The sequence below is a fragment of the Salvelinus alpinus genome, chromosome 13 (genome assembly GCF_045679555.1).
Source record: "Salvelinus alpinus chromosome 13, SLU_Salpinus.1, whole genome shotgun sequence".
NCBI classification, from domain to species: Eukaryota; Metazoa; Chordata; class Actinopteri; order Salmoniformes; family Salmonidae; genus Salvelinus; species Salvelinus alpinus.
The window spans coordinates 29,167,678-29,193,539 of NC_092098.1; the positions used below are offsets into that span (position 1 = coordinate 29,167,678).

The following is a 25,862-nucleotide window of genomic DNA, read 5'->3' on the forward strand; positions in this document are numbered from 1 at the left end:
CTCTACTGGTGCTGGCACATGTGCAGATCAAATACACAGCTGGGATGAGATTAAACTGTTTATATTTCCTAATCATTCAAAAGCTTGCTCAGAAAACCAGATGTTTTAATCGGTGTATGCTTACTTCAATTTTGACCTTACACCGATTAAGATAAGCAGAGTAAGGTGTTTACATTACTATTTCCATACTCGGCCTACTGCCATAATTAGTTTAATATTGAATAATTAGTGTGCATGTAAATATACTAATTGAGGGCTTCCACCATTTTAAAGTAGTCAACTGGCTGGGGATTCCTATGAGTTGGGCCATTGAATAATAATAAGAAAATTGACTACTTTAAAATGGAGATAGCCTCAATGGCGCTGCCCATTCAGTCACATACGTTATAATGGCACAGATAGAAAGAAGAGTCCTCTATCTATCTCTATGGCCATTTCACACGTATCTGCCCTCTCATTGGCTAGAATGTTCCCACCTGATCTCGCCTCCCCCCATCTGCATTCCGTCTTTCAGAACATGTATTTCCATTGTCAGAGCGGTTACTTGACTATCTTGTCAATATAATAGACCATCTTTACTACACCTACAAAGTCATAGTTATGGCAAAATCCCGCCCATTTCTATAATTTATCTTCTTAAAATCGGATTTTAAACCTAACCCTTACATTAACCCAAACCTAAACCACACTGCTAACGTTATGCATAATCCTAGCCTTAAATGATGACCAGAAAGCACTTTTTTTTGTTCATGAATTTTTCATGATATAGTCCATTTTGATTTTGTGGCTGTGTTAACTAGTGACAACCGAATGAACGTCTGGGACATTTGGCCGCCACACTTGCGAATTAAATAATTATTTTGTGACCTGAATTATATGCCATACAAACGCCATACAAGTACAGTATGCCAGTTCTTCTAGAGTCTGTTTCTGTTTTGGGGTGCACAGAGAGAGGTTGTATTTGTCAATGTAGTTGAAATCGTATTATAATAGTGTTATTTACTGTAAACACGTTCTAGAGAGAAAATATAGTGCTTTCTATGTAAACCAACATAAAGTGCAAACACGTTTTTTAAATTATCTTATCTAAAGATTAATTATATTGCACTGGATGTTTAAATATTTAAGACTTGGAGTTGTAGGGCTTTCTTAGGCCCTCTTGATTCGAACATCTTTAATAAGTGGGTGTAGCCATGTCCAGCTGCATATCCTCTGAGCCAATTGGCTCCTGTCTCATACATAATGGTGCAGGTGGGTGGGGGGAGGAATGGCGTGCCACTAAGGGGCAGCCTAGTTCCTGTTCCCAGGGCCGCGGGAAACAGCCGCCCTCCCTCCACCCTTCTTCCCTCCTCTCTCTCTCTCTGGCTTCCAACAACAGAGCCTGGCGCAAGCCTGTGAGTATACCAACCAGGGCTTTAACTCACTGCTGCATCCACCGCACAAACAGACAACGATGATAATGCAATGCATGCATCGTGATCATTTTGATTTGATTTCAACACACAAAAACATGTTACTGTAGTTTTGGTGGTTCTGCCCTCTTCCTTCCCCACCTGAATATGTGTCTGCTTGAGGAACACTGTATGGTATTATGCTCCAATGGCTTAGCTGAAGCACTCATTCTTATTCAGGAGAGAGGTTGTTTCGTTCGAAGACACTAGTAGCAATGTGATAGATGAGATGACAGAAATAGAAACTGTCACTCCTCTGAGACATCTAATTTATTAGTAATAAGGACAGTTTCTGTTTTTTTGCCAAATGAGTCATAACTCATAAGCAGGTTGGTTTGATTTGATTTGAAGGTGATGGTGGGTAGGGAGGGGTGTGGCATCTTCATTGTGGTGATAGTGTTACAGTGGATTTGAAGGGTTGACTGTCACCATCCTCAGAGCACAAAACCCAAATTAACCAGTAAATACTGTAAAAAGTTATAATTTGCTGTTACACAATTACAGTCACACAATCATGAAGTTGTATTATGTATAATCAATGCATCATGACTTAGTTGTTTAGTTTCCAGGGTTAGTTACTTAGTTTCCAGTTTTTTTTGTATTCACCACCAATAACTGTAGGGTTAGAGGTCGTCTAGGGTTAGATCTGATTGACCCACTGACCTCAAATTATCAATGGGCCAATTACAGTTTTCTATACTCTTAGTAGTGTATTGAACAGATAATTAAACTTTACATAAACTTTCAATCATAAGGGCTACATAACACTGTTGTAAAAATACATTATATATATAATTCAAGGTCATGACAACGTTAATTAGCTAAGCCAGTTGGGTCATTTTAAACCTAGCCAATTAGCTGATCATGGCATATGTCATCATAAATCATAAGCTGACTACTGTTTATAACAAATGGCAGTGTTATAACAGTGTTATAGGCCTAACAGTGTAATGTAGCTTTTTTGACAGAGACTTCATTCAAGTAAAGTGTTACCAAATAAAGTATGAGTATGAAGACTGACAAATGACTGAAATACATTATAGTCATGTCATGGACAGAGCCATTAACATAAGTGACAACATTGAGCTAGCTGTCAGTAAGTAGACTAATGGACAGTGACAGACTTTATAATGGGCTTGTCAATCACTCTGCCACAAGAAGACATGATGGAGACTTGTGTACAGGTAAGATACTCCTAAGGGTCCACATTGTAGGGGTGATTAGTGAAAACACAGCTCGGGTAAAGATGGAGGAGCACAGGTCTATAAACCAGGCATGACAGGTAAGCATGTTGTGTAAAAGGAGATAAGAATAGAGTGGTACATATAGCTGAGTATTGTGCAACTGAAGTGCTGATGTCTCTAACCACCATTGTTTTTCTGTTCTGACTGACTGCCGACATTACGAACTGCACAGACAGAGCACAGCGTAGAGGAACACACTTCACATACTGTATAGCAAGATAATGATTCAACAGTTTACTTCAACTCGATTTCTTGACGGATATGTAAATAGAGAGGCTTTAAATCATGTTATGGTATTTTTCTCGTTACAAATCTGTCTAAAAACGAAAGAAAGATGGGTTTATTAGGGCTTGGAGACGCATGAATGTGTTTGATCTGTCGGGGCGCTGTTTTGACTGTGTGTTTGCCGTGCACTGCAGGCCCTCTCCCACCAGGCTCATGCGAGCGAGGCTGAGCAGGCAGCGCAGTTCTTCCGTAGGCTTCAGTTTTTCCACTCGACGAAAAATATCGCATATTCATCTTATAGAGAGTGTGAAGACATATCTCGCCTTTTCGAAATACAGAACTGTTAATCAAGCAAATAAGCCAATACGTGATTAAAACCATATTTTGATGTTCAGGGCAAGATGGATTCTTTATGGAAATTAGCATTATGGCACACTGTCCCCCTACACACACCAGTTACAGTTGCCCGTCGTGAGTCTTCTGTAACCTGTCATATTATAGCATATACACTAAATAGCTTAGACTAAATATTATTGTGGAATGTAGTTTCTTCGAAGGTGTGTAATTAATGCAGCTTTGCATTGAGGCTTTGGAATGTTTTGGATTGATTGGAAACGTGTGCGTAATTGCGGTTACATTTTGTGCGCTTTGATGTGAACTTTATATCGAGCATATTTTAACACTTTGTGGCCTGTTTTTTTGTGAACAGACTCCATTTTGAAGGACCCGGTGAGCAGAGGAAATAAGGCTTTGCAACTCGTCTAAAGGAAAGGAAGCCATCTGTTTTCCGGGTATAGCCATATTAGAATGCATCTACATGAAGACATAATCCTTTAATTTAAAAAGCGCATGAGGTTTCCATTTGGGGTATGATATTATGCCATTGTTGGCACAAGTTGAGCAAATGGCACGCATGTCATTAGTGATACATGTGAATGACAGTAATTAGAAATTAATGTGATAATTCATCGAGGATTGGACCAGTAGAGAGGAATATCTGCGTCTTTTTTCCATCCCACATATCTTTAGGATTTTTGGTGGCACTCAAAGCCTCAGAAATACTTCATGCTGGGGGTTGGGAGGTAGTGACGATTGGTCCGCTCTCACAGACAGACACGGGCAGTCAGGGGCTGCAAGGGGCAGGTCGACAGCTAGGAAATAGTAATAATTTATTAGAATATGCATTGAATATGAGGTAACAAGGAATTAGAAACTTATAGCACACTATGATATGTTGCTGTAAAGGGGTGGTTCTCTCAGTAAGTGAAATGCATGCATATATTTATCTTTTGAAGGGGCCGCCGGTGGAGTAACAGCTATCGCAAGTAGAGACAGTGTATGTCCACAGGATCCTGGCCTAGTATTGCTGCTACTGGGATTCTCCTTATCCGATTTCACAAAATTGGAAAACAGCACATTTAATTATATAAATTAAAGGGTTGACAGTTGTTTTTGCGGTGACGGACATTTCAATGGTAAGATTATTGCGGCATATCATTGACATCCGCTTTTTTTTGTTTAAACATTCCGTGATTGTGTATGTACAGTAGACATCGGTCGATGTTAAGTCTGTACGAATGTGTGGCTGTGTGAACTTGTGTGTCCATACTGTATTGTAGCTTGCCAGCTATGCACTATCTCTGGTGCCTCGTGAGCCATGGCACACAGAGTTGATGCACAGGCGGCAGGCGCTGTCAAGAGCTGTCCATTTTATTCATGGGCATTCGCGATTTCTACATCAGCCTTTTGAAATCAATTTAACCCTTCGTTGACGCTGGGAAGGACAGCGTGTCATTACAGTTATGCTGGTCTAATTTGAACATGACCGTTGGCCTTCCAAACGTGCAGTAGGTTGCCACGATTCCACGTTCTTGGCGGGGTGGAATGATGACGATATTATGGCTGCCTGATACCTAGTTTCATTCTTCATCTTTTTTTTGAGGTGGGGCAAGATAACTATTTAATAGATAATGAAGCTCAGTAATAACTTTTTATCATATTTTTGTTGCCATGCTCTTTGATAGCTTACAATAAATAGACTATAATTATAGACAACAAAATGTATGTGATCAATAATTGAAAATCCATCCAATTAAAGTTGCTATCACTTTTTTAAACCTATTTCTGTTTTACTTTTATGTTTAGGGTGGAGACATGGCAGCATGAGTCAGCCCTATGAACTGCCCATCAAAGATGCTCAGGCCTGCTGCTCTGACCCAACATTGACCTCTGCCCCCAATGACCCTGTCTCCCCCTGCTCAAAGCACCATAACCACAATTCAAGACTAGACCCTCCACGTGCCATGCAGCTGTCCACTGCCCCTGCCCCGAAATCTACATCCACCTATGGGTTCATCAAGGACCTATCTTCCTCCTACAGCCCTCTGAGAAGGCTACAGCACCTGACCACCATGGTCAGCCACCCAGACCTGGTCCTACCTGGAGTCGGGGAGAGGGCCTCCCAGGGCTCCAGGGAAGACTCGCATACCCGGAATGCTGTTGGGAAAACTGACATCGGAAATTCCTTGGCCCTCACAGCTACCCAGCCAGGCAGCAGAGACACAGACAATAGTAAGACTAATCTTAGTGTGGAGAAGAAGAGTGACTGTTGCTTCTCTGACCCACCCAGTCCAGCTTTCTCACTGGATAGCAACAGCCCCTTTGCAAATGGCTATCTGCACTTTGAGTCCACTTTGTTTGATGATGAGAATGATGATGATAATGCAGAGGATGATGAGGATATAGCGTTGCCTCTGACAGACAGAGAGAGAAAAGTTGGAAAGTCACCTGAACCTCTTCCTGGACTTTTAAACTTGAAGGTTAAAAATATACCAGAGCCAGGGCTCTCTGTGGGTAAAGGCTTGCAGTCCCCTGGTGTCCCCCCATTTACAGCACATGATGGGTCAGACGAGGACTGGGGGAGTGACTGTGAGCCTCTCTCTCTTGGGAATAGCCCCTCTGGGCCTGCAATGGCAAGTCCTACTACTGAGCTTTTACATAACATGGCTATTCACAGCAACATCATACAGTACCAAACAGCCCTCGTATTTAAATCCTGTAACATGTCACAGTTCTGGCCTGGGTACTTCCTTGTCAGTCCAGACCACCTGTTTTACTGTGCAACATAAATTGTCAAGCTTATGGGTTTTGATTATATGTGAAATGTTAATGAAGATAGTGAGAGGCCTAAATTCTGGTTAATTAGCCAGAAAGGTCAAGCAAGATCACTTCCTCTATAATCGATAAGCTCCTCCTACTGTAGCTGGAGAGGATCCATGTCATTCAGTTGCTGTTTGGCTCAGTATACGCCAGCATCTCATGGTAAATTATAGTCAATAGTTTTTCCTTTTGCAATCAATAAAAGATGTGCACAGAGAAATGTCATTAGTCAGTCCATATCCAGAGCTTTGTTTAGTCTCTGGGATGTTTGCATGATCAGTTGATACAAGGTTAGGGGGATCCCTCGCAAAACTAGAACTAAAAATGAGCATGATTTTGGAGATTTCACAAAATAGAGAGATTTTCACAAAATTCCTTTAGAGGAAGGATTCTTGACATATATTTGACATTTGTATCTAAAAGCATAGGCCCAGGCCTCCTTTTCAGACTCCTTAATGTTTCATCTGTAGGTGCTACAAAGCAAAAAATGGTGTCATATGAAGCTTTACGGCTTGCTCTGTAATATGAGTAGTATTTTGATTTAAAGAAAACATTTATTACATTAATTTATGAATATTGAAACATATAAACATGAATATTGAAAATAAACCATATTTGATTTGGCACATTTTTTGATATATTGTTGAACATAATATATTCTATGGGCATTTCAAAGTTCTAGAGTGGAATCTCTGCTAGTTTTAAAGTTATGGCCCATTTTATAGAGAGAAATTGGCATAGTAGGCAATGTAACCACAGCCCTCCTTGCATCGTTGCACATCCTGCAATTCATGAGCAGAGGGTGAATATTTTAAATCCATTTTCACATTCACTGTGTTGGTAATGCTTACAAATTGGATCATAACTAAAAGTAGAAGAAATCCCACTCTGGAACTTTCAATGCCTGTAGAGTTTATTATGTTCAACAATATACTTTTATATTTGTTTGCCAACTCAAAAGTTTAATATTTTCAAAATTCATAAATGAATGAAAGTGTTATTGAAATCAAAATACTACACATATTACAGAGAAAGCGGTAAAGCTTCATATTACACCATACATTTGGCTAATGCCAAAATTTCACAAATATTCCAACTTCTATTAATTATGTCTTAATTATGCTTTAAGATACAAATATAAAATATACTGTATGTCAACAATCCTTCCTCCAAAGAACTCTCCTATGGATTTAATTGAGTGAAAATCCCCCAAATCATGGTCGGTTTTATTCTGTATAGTTTCGTGAGGAATCACTCGTTAGTAAGGTTGACTGACATCTAGGCCAGAGAGTGTGTACAGAGCTGATATATGCATTTAGAGTGTTTAAAGAAAGTTTCTTAAACATTTTAAAAGATAGTTGATTATATAATATTGGTTTGCACTATGTTGCATCTGGCAAAAATTAGAATAGAGTTGCAAGGATTTAACTTTGCCTATCGACGCCGGCTCTGTCATGCGCCAGCAATTTGAGACTGGTTGTAGATGTTAAATGACTGTGGTCCTGGCCACTCGTCAACGTATAGTCTTGGAAAATATTGGAATGCTTGTATATGTTTGAAGATAAAGATTTTGACCAAATTTTTACAGACATATTTGCATATGTGAAAGAGCATGTACATTCTGATATAGTAATGTAATACATAACATGAATTGTTTTGAAACATGACTTGAAGTAATTTAAATATTGTCTTATTTGGTGTCTGTCAACAGATGGGCAGCCCAAAGAAGAAGTCCTTACCACCTGTAAAGTTTTTAGAAGGTGAAGTTATATGGGCAAAGTTCAACCGAAGACCCTGGTGGCCTTGTGAGGTGACTGTTGACCCACTACAGGGAACCTATCACAAAATGAAAGGTAGGCCTTGGTCCTGGATATTATTTTAACAAGCCGTTGTTTGGTTTGAGTTAATCTTGTTGAACAGATTTGCACTACCATGGAAGTCTTGTGTTTCGCAATCCACTTGTCATATCTTGCTCTTGCAAAATATATGTTATATCTGTGATAAAGGTTAAATTAATAGAAAATCTACAAACACTAATACCTAGTGGCCTTGGTCCTTTGCCCCTGTGTGATGATGCTGCAGAGCCCAGTGACAGGCCTTGTCGGCTGTACCACATCAGGACCTTTGGGCAGCCTGTGGAACTGGCCTGGGTCACAGGGAAAGCTATACACACATTTCATGGAGGCTTTGAGTTCGAACAGCTCCCCTTGCTGCGCAGGAGAGGAAGGCAAAGGGACGAAGACTACAAATACATTGTAAATATGTGGCACAGCTTTTGTATATGTTGGACAATAATGAATCATGTTTTACCTGAATGTACCTAAAAATACAAACATTTGTGATTACAGAAAAGCTTTATTTGCCTTCATAGATACCCAAGAGGTTTAATGCATCTTGGAAAACCAGTGTGGCTGAAGCAGAATCTGTCCTCCCAGAGCGACCCAAAACGGATGTCTCTATACCTGACTCCATAGATACAACCCTCTATGATGGGTCCACATCAGAAAAAGAGGGCAAGGCCCTTCCAACTCCCCCTTCCAATCCATCCAACTGTATACCCCTTGCACCAAGCAACTTAACATACGGATCTCTGTCACCACACAGTAAACATTCCCCAACAAAAGTAAGCACTTCAAAGAAGCCTCAAAGCAAAAAGAAGCCAAGTAAAGCGTTTAAAGCTAAAAATGAGTGCTTGAACACCAAAACAACATTTGACAGCACTAACAAGCCAGAGGGGGACATAAAAGAATGTCCGTATTCGGACCTTGACTCTATCCCCAATATTTTGTGTCCTAAAGCACTTGAGCGTCAATCCAAGCATGCTCAGACTCAGCCCTCAGTTCCAGTAGTAAAAGAGGTGAAGAAGCAGCCTGAAGGACACAGTCGCCTGTGGTTCAGCAAACCAGGAAAAGACAGGCGTCTCAACACTACCGCCTCCTTATCTAACCACAGTGCCTTCAGCAAGGGCCCCTGCAAGAAAAAGACTCAAACTGCAGCTGCTGTCAACAGAAAGACTCAAGCGTCCAGTGCGGCCATCAAGGAATGCTCTATTGATCAGTCGAAGACTCCAGTGTCCAGCGTAATAGTCAAAGAACACCCTGCTGATCAGTTGAAGACTCCAGTGTCCAATGCAACATTCAAAGATATTACTGGTGATCAGTCGAAGACTCCAGGGTATAGTGTAACAGTCAAAGAACGTCCTGTTGATCAGTTGAAGCCTCCAGTCTCAAGTGTGCCCAAGCCTCCTGATGAGTCGAAGGCCCTGGGCAAGGAGCCTGCACATCTGCCTGCTAGCAACCGCCTGATGACCAGAGCTCTTAAAGCTATGGAGTTAGCAGTGCGGAAACAGAATCTGTTCTCCAGCCCAAAGCCTGGCTGTTTCCTTCCTATCAACAAGACAGAGGAGGAGGTGTCATCTTCCACAAACACTCCTTCTGATAAACCAGAGACCAAAACAGACTGTTATACAGAGGAAAAACTTTTAAAGGTTGACAACGATAATCAGTCCTCCTCAAAGTTCACCAGGTCGAAGGACTTTGAAGCAGAGGTTAAGACTGAAGATGAGGGCTTCTTGATATCCCAGATGCCTGTGGACTTTATACCTCTGACATCTGGGAAGGCAAAGAAAAATAACTGTGTGTCTGACATGTCCTCCTGTTCCTTGCCATGCTTCTCTCCCATGGACGCCTTCAAAGACATTAAAGAGTTATCTTTCAAGTCCCTGGAATCAAGTGAGGGTGATGGGAAACCTGTGTCTTTTAAACCAGACACTAACTACAAGTTCAGTACTTTCCTCATGCTGCTGAAGGACATGCACGATACCAGGGAGAAAGATGGAACTCCCTTGGAGCTGGAAATCGGACCACCTAGTGCTCATGTAAAAGAGGAGCCTTCCGTGATTCCACCCTTACTGGGAGAGGAGTCACTCGGTCAAGGCCCGAGTCTCAGTAAAAGTCAACAAGGCAAGAGCAAAACCAAGGCCAAGCCCAAACCCAAATCTACTCTGAAGGTAGAAATCCCACAACTTGAAGGCAGCACAAACCAGGTCGTGAAAAGGCTAGCCAAAAACAGAGGCTCGTCCGAGACTAAAAAGAAACCGAATGGAAAAGTGCCTTTTGGTAAGAGGTCTCCTGGACCTGGCTACCTTGGGATAGAAGCCTTGCACCACCTTCCGAGCAATTCTTGGGAGAAGTTTGACCAGGATTTAGAGACATTAGGGGGGGTGGGGGAGGGCTGCAGTAGGCTAACGAATGAGAGACTACAGAACATGGTGCCTTTGGAGCAGGGTGGTGCAGAACCATCAGTGTCCTTTCAGCCAAAGACAGCATTGGACGAGCAGACTATCGCTGCCACAATTTCTGCAAACACTACACAAAGTACTGGGGAAGGCCAGGAGGCACCCACAGGTAAAGAGTTTTTGTTATTTCCTTGGTTTTACAGAAGGGTATCCTAAAGGAGATAATTACTGGTCAATGCATTAACTTTGCTTCTGAAGTCATACCATAATGAAAATATCAACAGCTATGAAGTAAAAGTGTCCGATGCAGGGCCATGAACTTCTGTAGATCATGACATGTAATGATTTAACATGTGTGGTGTACACTAATCATACTTTTTGCACACTTATCCTCCACAGCACATAAACGAATTCGAAAACCAAGCAAAAGACTCATAGAATGGACAGAAGAGTACAGTCAGATAATCTGCACAAGGAAGAAACAGAAAAAGCCCCTCCAGTCTTTGGGAAAGGTAGCTCACTCAAACATATTGCATCTCTTGGATTTTCAGGGTTTTGTATTATGATCCCAGCTCTATACCCTCTTCATGTTATTCCAGGTGGCACATTCCAACAGCAACAAACCAGATCCCCTACCATCAGGGAAAACCACACATGACCACGCCCCTCTGAACCCACTTCCTGAAATACAAACTCTGCCCCCAGACGAACGATCCAAGACCCCCACTGGACAAGCCCCTCCCCCAATAGAGAATACTCCCCCTCAGGATGCACCTATCCTGTCCATAGATACTCTAACCCCACCTCCTGAAGCAGACCCTTCGCTGCTGAGTGACGGTCTGACAAAGAATGTTGGTGAGAAACTATTTATATATAAAATGTATACTTTGGTTGGATTGCAAAAAATTACTAAATGTTTTCAAAATGCAATGTGCCGTGAAACCAAGTAATTGCTGTTTTTATTACATTACTCCTCTGTAGTAGTAGTCATTATCCCAGATGTGTGTAAAGGTCCATAGTAACACTGTTGTCTTGTGGCAGGTGACGTTCCTTACTTGGAAACCATCCGTAAGAGACAGAGGAAACCAACTCCGAAGATTATGGAGGCTGCCACAATTCCAAAGAAGAGGGTATGGAGGTGTTAGGGAATAGTTGTGCTTTGTTCAATAAGGATTTTTTTTTGTATCTGATGGTTCCATTTATCTTCACAGTACAGTAATGAAGGCCTTAAAACAGGTTGACTGGTTAATTATCTATTACAGGTCAAGTCCCTGAAGACCATCTTATCAAGTCATCCTCTTCCTTCAGGTCAGTCTACACAGGAAGGATCTCCCTCAAACTGCCCATATTACACACTTTTTAAGAGTCTTCCTCACTTTTGATTAAGATGAGTATGGAACTAGCATCAATACATTTGAGACTATACACTGTTTATCACAATTCTTTGTCATACTGCTATTGTTTACTTAATGATTGTCAATTCAAAGGGCTGATTGGTCTTGGGGTCAAAGTTGACTTGACTGTTTTTGTTCCCAGGCTCTGGACAACTCTTTTCTAAATCAAAGATCAAGCAACCTACCACAGCTACCCCTGCACCCTCCACGTTTACACCCTGCACCCCTGCACCCTGCCCCCTGACCCAGAGCAGCCTGGAGAAGGGGTCAGACTGTGACGTCACCAAGCCCCCCAGTGAGGAAACTGATCTTCATGACGATGGGAGGGATACCCTAGACCCAGAGGTCAGACAATAGGTCAAATCTCAAGCTCTATTTTATGGTCCATGTTTGACCTGATAATAACATAGAAAGTACATGGTAAAATAGACATTACTCAATAATGATCTAATAATGAAAATAAATTTAAAAAATGTTTCTACATGGAATCGTGTTACAGTGTTTGAACTCTCCTGCTGATTTTCCTCTTCTTTGCTCCTCAGGGTTTTACATCCAGTTTGGATGACAGCTTTTCATCCATGAGGGAGGAGTCTTCACTGTGCGATGGCCCACTCTCCCCCAATAAGAAGATCATAGGGGACAGAGGGGGCGCTGCCTCATTGAAAGAGAATGTGTGTCAGGTGAGTAGGCCTCGCATCACCAATGTAGGAGTGGTTACCTTGTGTTGTTTTAATTTGCAATATGTGATTATGGACTGACTGCATTTGCTCTTTACTCATTGTTTCAGATAGTTGTGTAAATGTTGTTGTAATGTTGTCTAAATGTTTATGGACTGTATGGTAGGTGTGTGAGAAGACTGGGGAGCTGCTGCTGTGTGAGGGCCAGTGTTGTGGGGCCTTCCACCTCCAGTGTATCGGCCTCACAGACCCTCCTATAGGGAAGTTCGTCTGCCAGGAGTGCAAGTCTGGTGGGTCAAGCACATATTCCTTAAAAACACAACCACTCTATACTCATTAACCAGGTTTCCATCCAACCTTTTTATGGGAGTAAAGTTCATGTCGGATAAAAAATGTCATTAAAGGTCTGATGGAAACAGAACATTTTTCAGTTAAATGTTCAAATGTTGACAAAACAAAATGCGGCAAAAAAGGTGGGAATGTTTTGTGTCTGTAAAATGATTTATGTGAGAAATGTCAGTGGAAAAGCTTTTAATGCACAAGTATTGATATAATAACCATCTTATCGAAGTAAACTTGGAGTCACGCGATGACATGTTGTGTGGACTTAAACGTCACAGGGAGATGAGGTGCAAGGTGATGATCTTGATGCTCCTTTCCAATAAATATTGATGGTCTTATTCTGGTGACATGATCATCAATACTTGGCTGCCATTTGACAAATAAAAATAATCTTGCTCTTTTGTCCATAATAATCTCATCATGTAGGCTATACGTGCGTAGAGTTGAAAATGCGATGGAAATCCATTTGAACTTGTATTTGTTATTCGGTACATGGGAATTTAACCGCAGAAGCTATTTTTATGTGCACTACGTCATCACGCACAGCCTTTTATCTGCAACAAGTCAATTTGATGGAAACACATCTCTACTGGGAAAATGCGCATATTGTTTTTATGCGGATTTTAGAATATTTGTATGAAAATCTGTCGCCAATTCAATGGAAGCCTAGCTAGTGTCATGTTTTTAAGCTCCATTACTGCCCAGACAAAATTATGGAAAGACTATTATTAGTTGCACATAGAGTTATAAGTGTTCTCTCTGATTGTTTCACACGCTATTTTGCTGATTCTCCCCTGTCATCCTCTCATCGTAGCATCCATAATTCTCTCTGGCTAGTAAAAGCAAATCCATTGATTAAAGCTGATGTGTTTGTTGCTAGGTCTCCACACCTGTTTTGCGTGTAAGAAGCCCGGGGAGGACGTGATGCGCTGTATGATCCCAGTGTGTGGGAAGTTCTACCATGGAGAGTGTATAGCTAACCACGCTCCTACTGCCCCCCTGCACCTGGGTTTCCGCTGCTCTCTCCACGTCTGTCTGTCCTGCTTCATAACCAACCCTGTCAACCCCTCCGTCTCCAAAGGTGGGTGCTGCTCTGCTTAACCCAGCACAGTTTAGCTTTGTTTTATGCAATTCTGCTCAATTGAAATCCCGGTATATTGCTAATTCCACAGGAGAAATTATGATGTTGGAGTTAATAAATAGAACAATTTTTGCACACGTTTGTGCTAAAATAATTTACATTTTTGCACAGCAGTTCAGTTTATTTCAACAGCATGATAGAAAGACAAACTAATTGAAGTGAGCTGTGGGAAGTAAATGTATACCAGATATTCTAACTAACAGCTCATTCTGCCCGTCTCCCCTGTGTTGTGTGTCCTGTAGGTCGTCTGACGCGCTGTGTGCGCTGCCCTGTGGCGTACCATGCCAATGACTACTGCATGGCAGCGGGCAGTGTGGTCCTAGCCAACAACAGCTTCCTGTGTCCCAACCACTTCACCCCCCGCAGGGGTTTCCGCAACCATGAACACGTCAATGTCAGCTGGTGCTTTGTCTGCTCCGAAGGTACGCCGGCCTCCACATATGTTGTGTTGTTAGAGTCAGATATGCATAGGTACGCTATTATGTCATGTACATTACATGATCAGCGTCCAATTTTCGCAGAACATGTGATCAGCGTTCTTAAACACTAGAGCCCAGCCCGTAAACCAGTTCAGTAGCCAAACTGTTATTCTTCTCCCATGCTCCAGGGGGCAGTCTGCTGTGCTGTGAGTCGTGTCCTGCTGCCTTCCACCAGGAGTGTCTGAACATCGACATGCCCGAGGGCAGTTGGTTCTGCAACGACTGCCTGGCCGGGAAGAAGCCCCACTATAAGGACATCCTGTGGGTCAAAGTGGGCCGATACAGGTTAGTACAGCTGCCTGGGTACCAACCTTACTGGCTCAGCATTGGTTTGGCAAAACAACAACAAGTTGGCTAAAGCAGAAGCAGATTGGCATCCAGTCTATTAGTAAAAGTCCTCCCCTGCCTTAACCACATTCCCCATGCTAAAATATCCTAACTCTGAAGTGTTCTGACATTACTAAACAACCAAGGTACTGAGAACCAAAATGCACCTGCATTTCTATTCACAATATGGCAGTGGTTGCAAAATGATAGGGTCTTTCTGCCATGGGCCGTGACCCATTTTCTTTTCTTATTCATATCGTCTTTTCCCTTCCTATCCTCTGTCTAGGTGGTGGCCTGCGGAGGTCAGCCATCCCAAGAACATTCCGGAGAACATCTTACGTATGAGGCACAATGTAGGAGAGTTCCCTGTGCACTTCTTTGGCTCCAACGACTACCTGTGGACCTACCAGGCCCGAGTCTTCCCCTACATGGACGTAGACACCAACAACAAGGAGAAGATGGGGAAGGGTGTAGACGCCATCTACAAGAAAGGTATTCACACCAACAGACCTGGGCAGAAAATAGTTGTATTTTGTAGTTTATTTTAAAATACCAACTTTTAAAATAATTGAGGTAGTCGAATATATTTTATATAGAGTTTCAACTAAAAGGAAACTTATTTTATATTTTATAAACAATATAAAACATACACATACAAACTACAACATCATACAAACATCAACTACATAATACCTGCACAGACCCACTAGCACACACCCCCATCTCCAGCGCCCCCATCACTCTACGCCACATGGTCTCAAAATGCACCATTTTGTTTCTCTCCCTCGCCCATGCAATTTACATTTTTAGATAATAAAGCATTTGAACTTTCCATTGCGTTAACGACGGAAGATTGGTTGATTTCCAGTTTTTGATTGACGAGAAAAGTATCGTCCAACCCATCGGGTATCTCACTGCGCCCTCATATGCCATGTCTTGAAATATCCAGACAGACGGACTAAAAGTGAATTTACATTGTAATAGTTCTGACAGCCAACTTTCTAACTCCGCCCATAACTTTTGGACTTTATAACATTCCCAGAAGGCATGGATTATTGAGTCATCGTTAGTGTTACACTTCAGACAACTCTGCCGTTGTGCTGTAGAATTTGTGAATTTTGTCTCTTGTATAATACATTCTATACATTAATTTATACTGGATTAAGAGTAAATTTTTGTTAACTGTAATCTCATTAGTTTTGTTCCAACATTCCCTCCATCTTGTGCCATTATCAGTTATTTTTAAGTCTGGATTCCAATAGTTTATATTTGTTTCTAAGAGATTGTCAGTTGGATAGGCTCTCCGCAAGGTTTTGTACAGCTTACCTATCATATGAATATCCTTCTCTGACTCAAATAGGATTACCTCAAGATTGCTCTGATGTCCAAAAGATTTCTAATCAACATTTCGTGATATAAAACTTAAGTTGGATGTACTTGAAAATATCTACATTAGTCAATTCAAAATTTTAAGCTGTCATGGAAATACATTTATTTCCTATTACCAAGTAATTTATGGTTTTTATGCCTTTAGTTTTCCAAGTGGACCAATTTATCGGTGAATTCTGAAAAGCTATCCAAGGATTGTTCCATAGGGTTGTGTTATAAGGGAGTGAGATTGGTTCTTGTAGAATACGTTTCATTTTCTTCCATGTTGTTCTTAACTAGGAAGTTGTTAATATTCTTAGCTTTATCCTTTGAAAATTGACACATAAAAATATTCTGAGGGATGAGCATGCACATCTTCAATATGTACCCATTGTTCCTCTTTAGTGCATTTAACTATATGTCTCAAGTAAAAGCCTTGGGTGGTGAGTTGATACAATTCCACGTCTGGAAGGTTAAAACCACCCTCAGACTTAGGAAGATGTAATACTTTCCTTTTAATTCTATGAGTTTTATTTGCCCCTCTGAAGTCTGTTATGACCGAGTATACTTTTGTAGCCCTTTCCTGCAGTTAAATGACCTAGTGGCCTCATGTGTGGAATGTTATTCATATATTTCATTATCTCATAATTCATTTTTTTTTTTAAATATGGTGTTTCTATGTCAAACGGTTTTGTAATATTTCAGTCTTCTGTGATGTATATAAAGTGTACTATTGGGATGCAAACTTGAATACATTTGAACTCTATTTCTGACATGGTGTAGGTGTCTTATTTTTTTTAAGACCATAACATTGTGTATGAGGTGTATACTTTAGTTTCAAAATAGATTTGTTTAAGACTACCAACAAACACTGTGTGACCCTGCAGTAAAAGGTTATTAAAGAATGTCTTCATGGGGTAATTGGTATTACCGAGAATAAGTATGAAAACTTTGGGAGCCATGCAGGGCCGGCATTATGGGAGGGCCTTAGGGGGCCTGGCCCGCCCTACCTACCTTCTTGCCCGTCCAAATAAAATATTGAAATATTGATCATTTATTTGACCGAGACGCACGCCAACAGAAAGACGCATCAATCTCAGATAAAGTATCCAAGAGAGCGAATCAGCGCTCTCTGGTTGTGTCTAAACTTGACACTTACATGCGACTTCTGCTATCAGAATACGAAGCTTGCAATTGTCTAGACGCACGAAAGTCGCTTTGTGGTCTGATTGTGTTCAGATCTGTCTGACCACTTCAGGAGGTGGTCAGGGTTGCATTTTGTGCCGATTTTTCCTCAGTCTGGACGCAGTCAGGCTACCGAAAGTGCATACAGTGGGCGAAGTCATCAGCACTCCTCCCACAAGTCATAAAATGTGTGTTTTTGGGACAGAGGCACCTTTTCATTATAATGTTGACGGAAATACGTTCCTAGGGTGTGGGGAAAGTGTTTGCTGGCCTCATAAATGCTAGCCAGCGAGCTAATATTTAGATGTATTTATTTTATTTTTATGCTAACTCGTTTGCAATCCCTCTAGCATTGCTTGCTAACTTGCTGGCTGGCTACAGAGCTTAGCTGGCTACTTAGCTACAGTAGTTAGATACTGCCATCAGCTGTTGTTTTACCTATTCCACCTTATAGAATGCATACTGGCATTTGAATATAGTGCGGGAATGGATACAATGTGGGCAAGGTGGACACATTTAAATGTAAATGTAGACAGACGCATGACGTGTTCGGAATTTTATGATCAGAACTCCATTATCAGAATACAAAAGCGTCATGAACTGTCAAATCTAACTAGACACGGCCTCTGTCTCAGTATGTGTAGACCATATATAGCTGATGCTGTCTGGACCAAAAGAGTATGACATGTCATACTATTTCTAGCCAGACTGGATTAGATACATGGGCTACATATAGTAAGACCGAGGGGAGCTGTTTCGCTCACTCCGATGCTTTCTCCGGTGAGAGTTTCAGCAGAGAGGAAGAGGCGAAGCGAGAGGGCTCACTCTCGCCAAAATCTGTCCAGAATAAGGCCAATGCGTTTCTATGGGCATAATATGCAGACCTAAGCTTGTCATCTGCCTTCCCGCCTTTGGGACAACGACTCTCATTGTTAGGGCGGAAACATGAGCATCTCGTCATTAAATACACATCTCAGGTTTTTGCCTCTTGCGAATTGGAAAGGAAAACTGGCAGGTGCACAGTGCACTATTAGGACACTGACTTTCCACAAAGCAAAGTTAAAAGGATTGTTTTTTACTTAATGTTAATCTTTCCCCAGCTTTGGAGGAAGCTGCTAGCAGGTTTCTGAAACTGCAGGCAGAGAAAGAACTGAGACAGCTTCAGGAGGACAGGAGGAACGACAAGAAACCCCCGCCATACAGACACATCAAGGTAACTGCCACACCTTTTGCCACACAAAATGTATATATGAAGTTTGAGCTGTAGAAGTATTAGAACATCCCCTTGACATCTTAATTCCTCTGACATCACTCTCCTACCCCTCAGGTGAATAGGCCAATAGGGAAGGTGCAGTTCATTACGGCCGACCTATCAGAGATCCCGCGCTGTAACTGCAAGGCATCGGACGAGAACCCTTGTGGCATTGACTCTGAGTGTATCAACCGCATGCTGATGTATGAGTGCCACCCTCAAGTGTGCCCAGCAGGGGAGGGCTGTCTTAACCAGGCCTTCACCAAGCGCCAGTACAGCCAGGTGGAGATCTTCAGGACGCTGGCACGAGGCTGGGGCCTCCGCTGTGCCCACGACATCAAGAAGGTAATACATGTCAACTATAGAGTAAATTAAGTAGAGATCAATGTGCCGCCATGAAACTGTATCCCCTGGGGCTAAAACTATTTTCAAAAAGCTATGGAATTGAAAGGGGACTTTGATTCTTCTGCAATCCCGACAGATTTCAGTCCCAGCAGACTTTTTTTCTAGAAAATGTGCACAATCTTTTGGCTGTTCAAGAAATCATAGATTTAATTTCTTACCGGTACAGGACCCCCCAAGTATACTACCAAAATTACAGGGTAGCCTACTCTGCTGACACTGACAAACAGATCAATAAATACGATATTGTCTGATTCATATAATCGGCCTACGAAAAGGGGAGACACAAATACAATATGACGTCCATCTAACCTGGAGGAGGAAATTATTGTCCAAAAACAAACAAAAGGAACACTGACCCAATGATAAAGACAGTGAATATGCACACTCACCAAGGATATGGCTGATGTTCTCCGCTGGTGCCAATAAGATAGGCTTCTGTTCGATCAATTAAGTTAAGAATTTTGATAACTCAAAGACAGATTGGTGTCTTTTCAGTGTTATCTCTACACAGCAATAGCCATTTGCTTTCCAAACAGCTTTTACGCGATTGTATTTTAAATATTGCGATATGCCTGGCTGGCTGGGTCTCTGCTTTTCACTGACAGTCGCAACTCAACAATCTATTTGGTATTTGCAGCACGCGCTGCACAAATTGCGGGCCCTTCCGACTGTAGGCCATGCGATTTAAAACAATCCATAGCTTTTATTTTTAAGAAGTCAATGATCCTCTGTGGCCAAATCATGCTTTCTGTTGTAGTAGCCTATGTTGAATAATTTTATTTCTTTCTGTATAGACAAGAGTAAGCTAATTAGGTTATATAATGTTGTCAATTTAATTACATATACTTTAGGGAAAACTTAGTTTCCCTTAGCCTTATGGACACGCCCCCTATCCATTTTAATGTGTCATAAACACAAGCAATAATGATTTTTTTCATCTGATTGTCAAACAATCACTTAACAAAGGCTACCCGCGCACATTAAAACTTGAAACATTTGTAATTTCAGCATCCAAACCCCAACAGTGCACTGTGCACCTGAAATTTGATGAATGGAAAGAGACATCTGTTACAAAACACCTACAGTACATGTATTGTAATGACATTCTGCGATTGTCATTAGGCCTACGCTTGTAGCCTGAATTGATGTATCCACTGTTGTCCACTCGCGCCTTGGTCTCGGCTACTCATCTCTGCCTTGACAAAATGTAAGTGTTCTCCTCGAACCACAACGCAATTTGGAGCGTATACAGTCAATTCGCTAATTTTTCTTGCAGCTGACATTCAGTAATGTTAAGTAATGACGTGATTGACTATATTTTTTTGGGCATGTTGTATTAATTGTGATCGGCTCACGTTTTACCAGCACAGTGTACCCCCACAATTTATTTTGCCGGGACGCCGTACTGGTCTGTACCGCCTTACTTTCATACCTGATGATTAATATTAGAATGAGTGTTCCACCGTATCTCTCCTGCTGACTGTCATGGTTGTGTGTTCTCAGGGGGAGTTTGTGAATGAGTACGTAGGAGAGGTGATCGATGAGGAGGAGTGTCGGGCCAGGATCAAACACGCCCAGGATAACGACATCTGTAACTTCTACATGCTGACTCTGGACAAGGTAGGGTTCAGGAGTCAGGACTTAAAGGTCTAATGCAGCTGTTTTTATCTCAATATCAAATCATTTCTGGGTAACAATTTAGTACCTTACTGTGATTGTTTTCAATTAAAATGGTCAAAAGCAAACAAAAATAGCTTCTTAGCAAAGGGCAATTTCTCAAGCAAGAATTTTTCTAGGACTGTCTGGGAGTGTTTTGAGCGTAGAGAGGAAGCTGTTGGCAGAGAGGTTTGGAACTATCTTTCTTATTGGTATATTAACTAATTTACCACCAGGTGATGTCAGCATACTATGGAACGCCGTTTGGGTCTTTGCGTGTCAAAAAAGATACACGTCAAATAACACAATTCTATTATAGAATGTTGTGTGTGCTGAATTTGCACGTGCAAGCCAAGTGCCCCCACTACTAACAGTAGCACTGTCAAAGCTGAACAAAAAAGTCTGTAAACAAGCACACACCGGCCACGAACGATGTGTTTACAATAGTGCGTTGGTAACAAGCCATTATTTGTTTCACCTCTACTTCTGGGGTAGCTAGTTAGCTTTAGCTTGGTACCTAGCTAGCACCAATACAACCAGCCTGAAATCGATGAGCAGTAGAAACTGCAGTCATTTTCATTATTCTTAGCAATGATTTAGGAATCCTTGTGAGTAAGTATTAGCTAGGTTGCCACTTGTTCACCTATTGAAATTGAACTTCAGTTCATGAAAATAAATAGCTAGCCAACTACTTAACCCTGTTGCCCAAAGCTAACGTTATAAGCACCCAGCTAGCTTCATCTGGCTAGTGAGGCTCAACCGGACCGGTTTATGTGTTTTGAAGCTAGCCACAATAAGGATTAGGCACAATAGTGACATTTGCGGTTTGCCTTCAAAATAAAAGTACCCCTTTGAAAGTGATGCAGAAGGTTACAATTGGTGGAATCATGCCATATTTAGACTAGATAATGTTAAACAAGGTTGGAATGTGAAGCAATGAAATGGGGTATCAGTCTACTCGGTGACACCCACAGAACACAACTGTGAAGAGTTACGCAAATATTAGCGTTGTAGCTCTTATCGGGTATCAGTCTACTCAATAACCAAGATATTTTTCCCAACGCCCTCCTCAGAGTTATCAGACTCCAAAACATCCACACAGTATTGTTTCTCTTTTGGAATAATGTTCAATACACATAGTAGGTTGACAATAAATGTGGCTCAATTCAGTTGTTTCAGAGTCCCGCAATAAGAGCTACAACGGTAATGTTCTTTGGGTGTCACTGAGTAGACTGATACCCCATGTCATTGATCCACAATTCATAGGTAAGGCTGTACAGTGAAATAAGTATGCCCCCAATGCAATTCTAAATTCTAATACATTCAGTGTGATTTCAACATATTTTTGTAAAATTAACAAATTATTGGCTTTTATTGATTTTGTATAACAACGTTCCAACCTCGTTTATTATGATCTATTCAATTATGGTGTAACGGATGTGAAATGGCTAGCTAGTTAGCGGGTACGCGCTAATAGCGTTTCAATTGGTTACGTCACTTGCTCTGAGACTTGAAGTAGGGTTTCCCCTTGCTCTGCAAGGGCCGCGGCCTTTGTGGAGCGACGGGTAACGACGCTTCTTGGGTGACTGTTGTTGATGTGTGCAGAAGGTCCCTGGTTCGCCCCCGGGTATGGGCAAGGGGACGGTATAAAGTTATACTGTTACATTGACGCTGTTGACCCGGATCACTGGTTGCTGCGGAAAAGGAGGAGGTCGAAAGGGGGGTGAGTGTAACGGATGTGAAATGGTTAGCTAGTTAGCGGGTACGCGCTAATAGCGTTTCAATTGGTTACGTCACTTGCTCTGAGACTTGAAGTAGGGTTTCCCCTTGCTCTGCAAGGGCCGCGGCCTTTGTGGAGCAATGGGTAACGATGCTTTGTGGGCGACCGTTGTTGATGTGTGCAGAGGGGCCCTGGTTCGCGTCGGGGCGAGGGGACGTACTAAAGTTATACTGTTACAATGGCATAATTCTACTAATTGTATTCATTTGCATCACTGTCAATGACATACTTTAATTTGAAGGCTAACTGCAAAGTCAACTATTGTGGCTAATCCATATTGTGGCTAGCTTCTCATAGATGGGTCCGACCACCATTAATCAAATAAGAACTGTTTTATAAATTAGGGTTATTTTAGAGCTAACGATAGCTACTGAAACAGATTATGTTGTTTTGCTATGTTTTTGGGGAAGAACATTGTTTGCATCCATCAGCTAGCTAGCTTTTTTTATGACCAGTACTGTAGGTGCGAGAGACAACCTTACCAGCATCATAGCATACGTATCGATGAATCGTTGTGACATATGAAATATGAGTGATAGCGTAATTTCCATGGAAATTAACTTACTAAATATGATAGGCTAAAGTTGTGGCTCCGGAATTGACTGGAAATAAATATTGAAAACACATTTATTTGTGTCTGCCTGCAAATTGCACAGTGCTATCAAATATATGCCAGATTATTTCAAAACGGTTATCTTTGTTTTGTAGGCTATTTGCCATCTATTGTATTAAAAGCACCTCTGTTGCAATATTCACAAACTCTAATACCCTCATTCTTGCTGATTGACTAGTTTCAGTAGCCTTCATATCTTCTCTTTTGTTGGGCGTGTGAAATCAAGTGTGCCTGTATGGGTGGTCTCAATTAAATAGCATGTAGACTATACTATATGGGTGGAGAAGCACAGCATAGCCCTGTCTAAGCCGGGGGAGGAGAGGGGGGTTTCTACTAAACTACATTATATGGAATTATTTGAAAAGGTTATACCAAGGATCATTTAGCTATTTGATTTAGAATTTTAAGACGCCTTGAGGTATCACAGAATATATATTTAAAAAATGATTTGATGAAAAAAATGTTTGGCCTTACTACTATTAGCCCATACAAATGCATTGAATAACAGATTCACTACATGGAACAACAGAAATCTAAAGGAAGTTTGTTCTGAAGTGTCTGTCCCATATCTGAGAGATATAAGAAAGATCAAATCAAATCAAATTTTATTGGTCACATACACATGGTTAGCAGATGTTAATGTGAGTGTAGCGAAATGTTTGTGCTTCTAGTTCCGATAGCGCAGTAATATCTAACAAGTAATCTAACAATTCCCCAAAAATGACCTAATACACCCAAATCTAAAGGGGTGAATGAGAATATGTACATATAAATATGGATGAGCGATGGCTGTGCGGCATATGCAAGGTGCAATAGCTGGTAAAAAAAATACAGTATATACATGTGATATGAGTAATATAAGATATATAAACATCATTAAAGTGCCATTATTTAAAGTGGCATTGTTTAAAGTGACTAGTGATCCATTTATTCACGTGTCCAGTGATTGGGTCTCAATGTAGGCAGCAGCATCTCTGAGTTTAGTGATTGCTGTTTAACAGTCTGATGGCCTTGAGATATAAGCTGTTTTTCAGTCTCTCGGTCCCAGCTTTGATGCACCTGTACTGACCTCGTCTTCTGGATGATAGCGGTGTGAACAGGCAGTGGCTCTGGTGGTTGTTGTCCTTAATGATCTTTTTGGCCTTCTTGTGACATCGGGTGCTGTAGGTGTCATGGAGGGCAGGTAGTTTGCCCCCGATGATGTGTTGTGCAAACCGCACCACCCTCTGGAGAGCCTTGCGGTTGAGGGCAGTGCAGTTGCCGTACCAGGCTGTGATACAGCACAACAGGATGCTCTCAATTTTGCATCTGTAAAAGTTTGTCAGGGTTTTGGGTGACAAGCCAAATTTCTTCAGCCTCCTGAGGTTGAAGAGGCGCTGTTGCGCCTCTTCGGGATGTCTCATGGTCTGATAAACACAGCTCTAGCTCTGTCACCTTTCACCGCAGATGCGGAAGTTCGACATTGGCGGATGCGGTAGATTGAGACGCATTCAATGCAAAAAACATATCTCTAACTTAAACTGACAGATTTCTATTGACATTGACTGGAAATAAATATTGATAACACGTGTATTTTACTCTGACTGGACCACTTGATTTACCTCTGTGTTTTGAGTCGTTGACCTGTTGCATCACCCAACTTCTGTTGAGCTTCAATTGGTGGACAGATAGCCTTACATTCTCTTGCAAAATGTCTTAAACTTGGGAATTAATTTTTCCGTCGATGATAGCAAGCTGTCCAGGCTAGAGGTCGACCGATTAATCGGAATGGCCGATTAATTAGGGACGATTTCAAGTTTTCATAACAATCGGAAATCGGTAATGTTGGACGCCGATTTTGCAGATTTTTTCTATTTTTTTTCTTAACCCTTTATTTAACTAGGCAAGTCAGTTAAGAACACATTCTTATTTTCAATGACGGCCTAGGAACGGTGGGTTAACTGCCTTGTTCAGGGGCAGAACGACAGATTTTTACCTTGTCAGCTCGGGGATTCAATCTTGCAACCTTACGGTTAACTAGTCCAACGCTCTAACCACCTGCCTCACTAGGAGCCCGCCTGTTACGCGAATGCAGTAAGAAGCCAAGGTAAGTTGCTAGCTAGCATTAAACTTATCTTATAAAAAACAATCAATCATAATCACTAGTTATAACTACACATGGTTGATGATATTACTAGTTTATCTAGCGTGTCCTGCGCTGCATATAATCGATGCAGTGCGCATTCGCGAAAAAGGACTGTCGTTGCTCCAACGTGTACCTAACCATAAACATCAATGTCTTTCTTAAAATCAATACACAGAAGTATATATTTTTAAACCTGCATATTTAGCTAAAAGAAATCCAGGTTAGCAGGCAATATTAACTAGGTGAAATTGTGTCACTTTTCTTGCGTTCATTGCACGCAGAGTCAGAGTTGAGTATATGCAACAGTTTGGGCCGCCTGGCTCATTGCGAACTAATTTGCCAGAATTTTACGTAATTATGACATAACATCGAAGGTTGTGCAATGTAACAGGAATATTTAGACTTATGGATGCCACCCGTTAGATAAAATACGGAACGTTTTGTTTTCGAGATTATAGTTTCCGGATTCGACCATATTAATGACCTAAGGCTCGTATTTCTGTGTGTTATTATGTTATAATTAAGTCTATGATTTGATAGAGCAGTCTGACTGAGCGATGGTAAGCACCAGCAGGCTCATAAGCATTCATTCAAACAGCACTTTTGTGCGTTTTGCCAGCAGCTCTTCGCAATGCTTCAAGCATTGCGCTGTTTATGACTTCAAGCCTATCAACTCCCGAGATTAGGCTGATGTAACCGATGTGAAATGGTTAGCTAGTTAGCGGGGTGCGCGCTAATAGCGTTTCAAACGTCACTCGCTCTGAGACTTGGAGTAGTTGTTCCCCTTGCTCTGCATGGGTAA

At 41.4% G+C, this 25,862-nt stretch overlaps 1 protein-coding gene across 3 annotated transcripts in view; it reads left to right on the plus strand.

Annotated features, from left to right (window-relative positions):
• Positions 1 to 1,307: 1,307 nt before the first annotated feature.
• LOC139537502 (histone-lysine N-methyltransferase, H3 lysine-36 specific-like) overlaps positions 1,308 to 25,862 on the plus strand; it is a 32,298-nt gene continuing 7,743 nt past the window's right edge. Inside the window, exons 1-19 of one of the 3 annotated variants that reach the window (XM_071338892.1) lie at positions 1,308 to 1,394; positions 5,066 to 5,892; positions 7,791 to 7,932; positions 8,162 to 8,334; positions 8,451 to 10,485; positions 10,716 to 10,828; positions 10,916 to 11,171; positions 11,358 to 11,446; positions 11,579 to 11,624; positions 11,853 to 12,055; positions 12,253 to 12,390; positions 12,554 to 12,677; positions 13,610 to 13,810; positions 14,113 to 14,292; positions 14,478 to 14,634; positions 14,963 to 15,168; positions 18,330 to 18,442; positions 18,557 to 18,826; positions 20,390 to 20,506. In XM_071338892.1, coding sequence (XP_071194993.1) covers positions 5,083 to 5,892; positions 7,791 to 7,932; positions 8,162 to 8,334; positions 8,451 to 10,485; positions 10,716 to 10,828; positions 10,916 to 11,171; positions 11,358 to 11,446; positions 11,579 to 11,624; positions 11,853 to 12,055; positions 12,253 to 12,390; positions 12,554 to 12,677; positions 13,610 to 13,810; positions 14,113 to 14,292; positions 14,478 to 14,634; positions 14,963 to 15,168; positions 18,330 to 18,442; positions 18,557 to 18,826; positions 20,390 to 20,506 — 5,373 coding nt within the window. In that variant the 5' untranslated portion in view covers positions 1,308 to 1,394; positions 5,066 to 5,082. Of the gene's footprint in view, positions 1,395 to 3,017; positions 3,712 to 3,768; positions 4,396 to 5,065; positions 5,893 to 7,790; positions 7,933 to 8,161; positions 8,335 to 8,450; positions 10,486 to 10,715; positions 10,829 to 10,915; positions 11,172 to 11,357; positions 11,447 to 11,578; positions 11,625 to 11,852; positions 12,056 to 12,252; positions 12,391 to 12,553; positions 12,678 to 13,609; positions 13,811 to 14,112; positions 14,293 to 14,477; positions 14,635 to 14,962; positions 15,169 to 18,329; positions 18,443 to 18,556; positions 18,827 to 20,389; positions 20,507 to 25,862 lie in introns of those variants that run through there. The other 2 variants (XM_071338891.1, XM_071338890.1) reach the window with 2 other exon arrangements.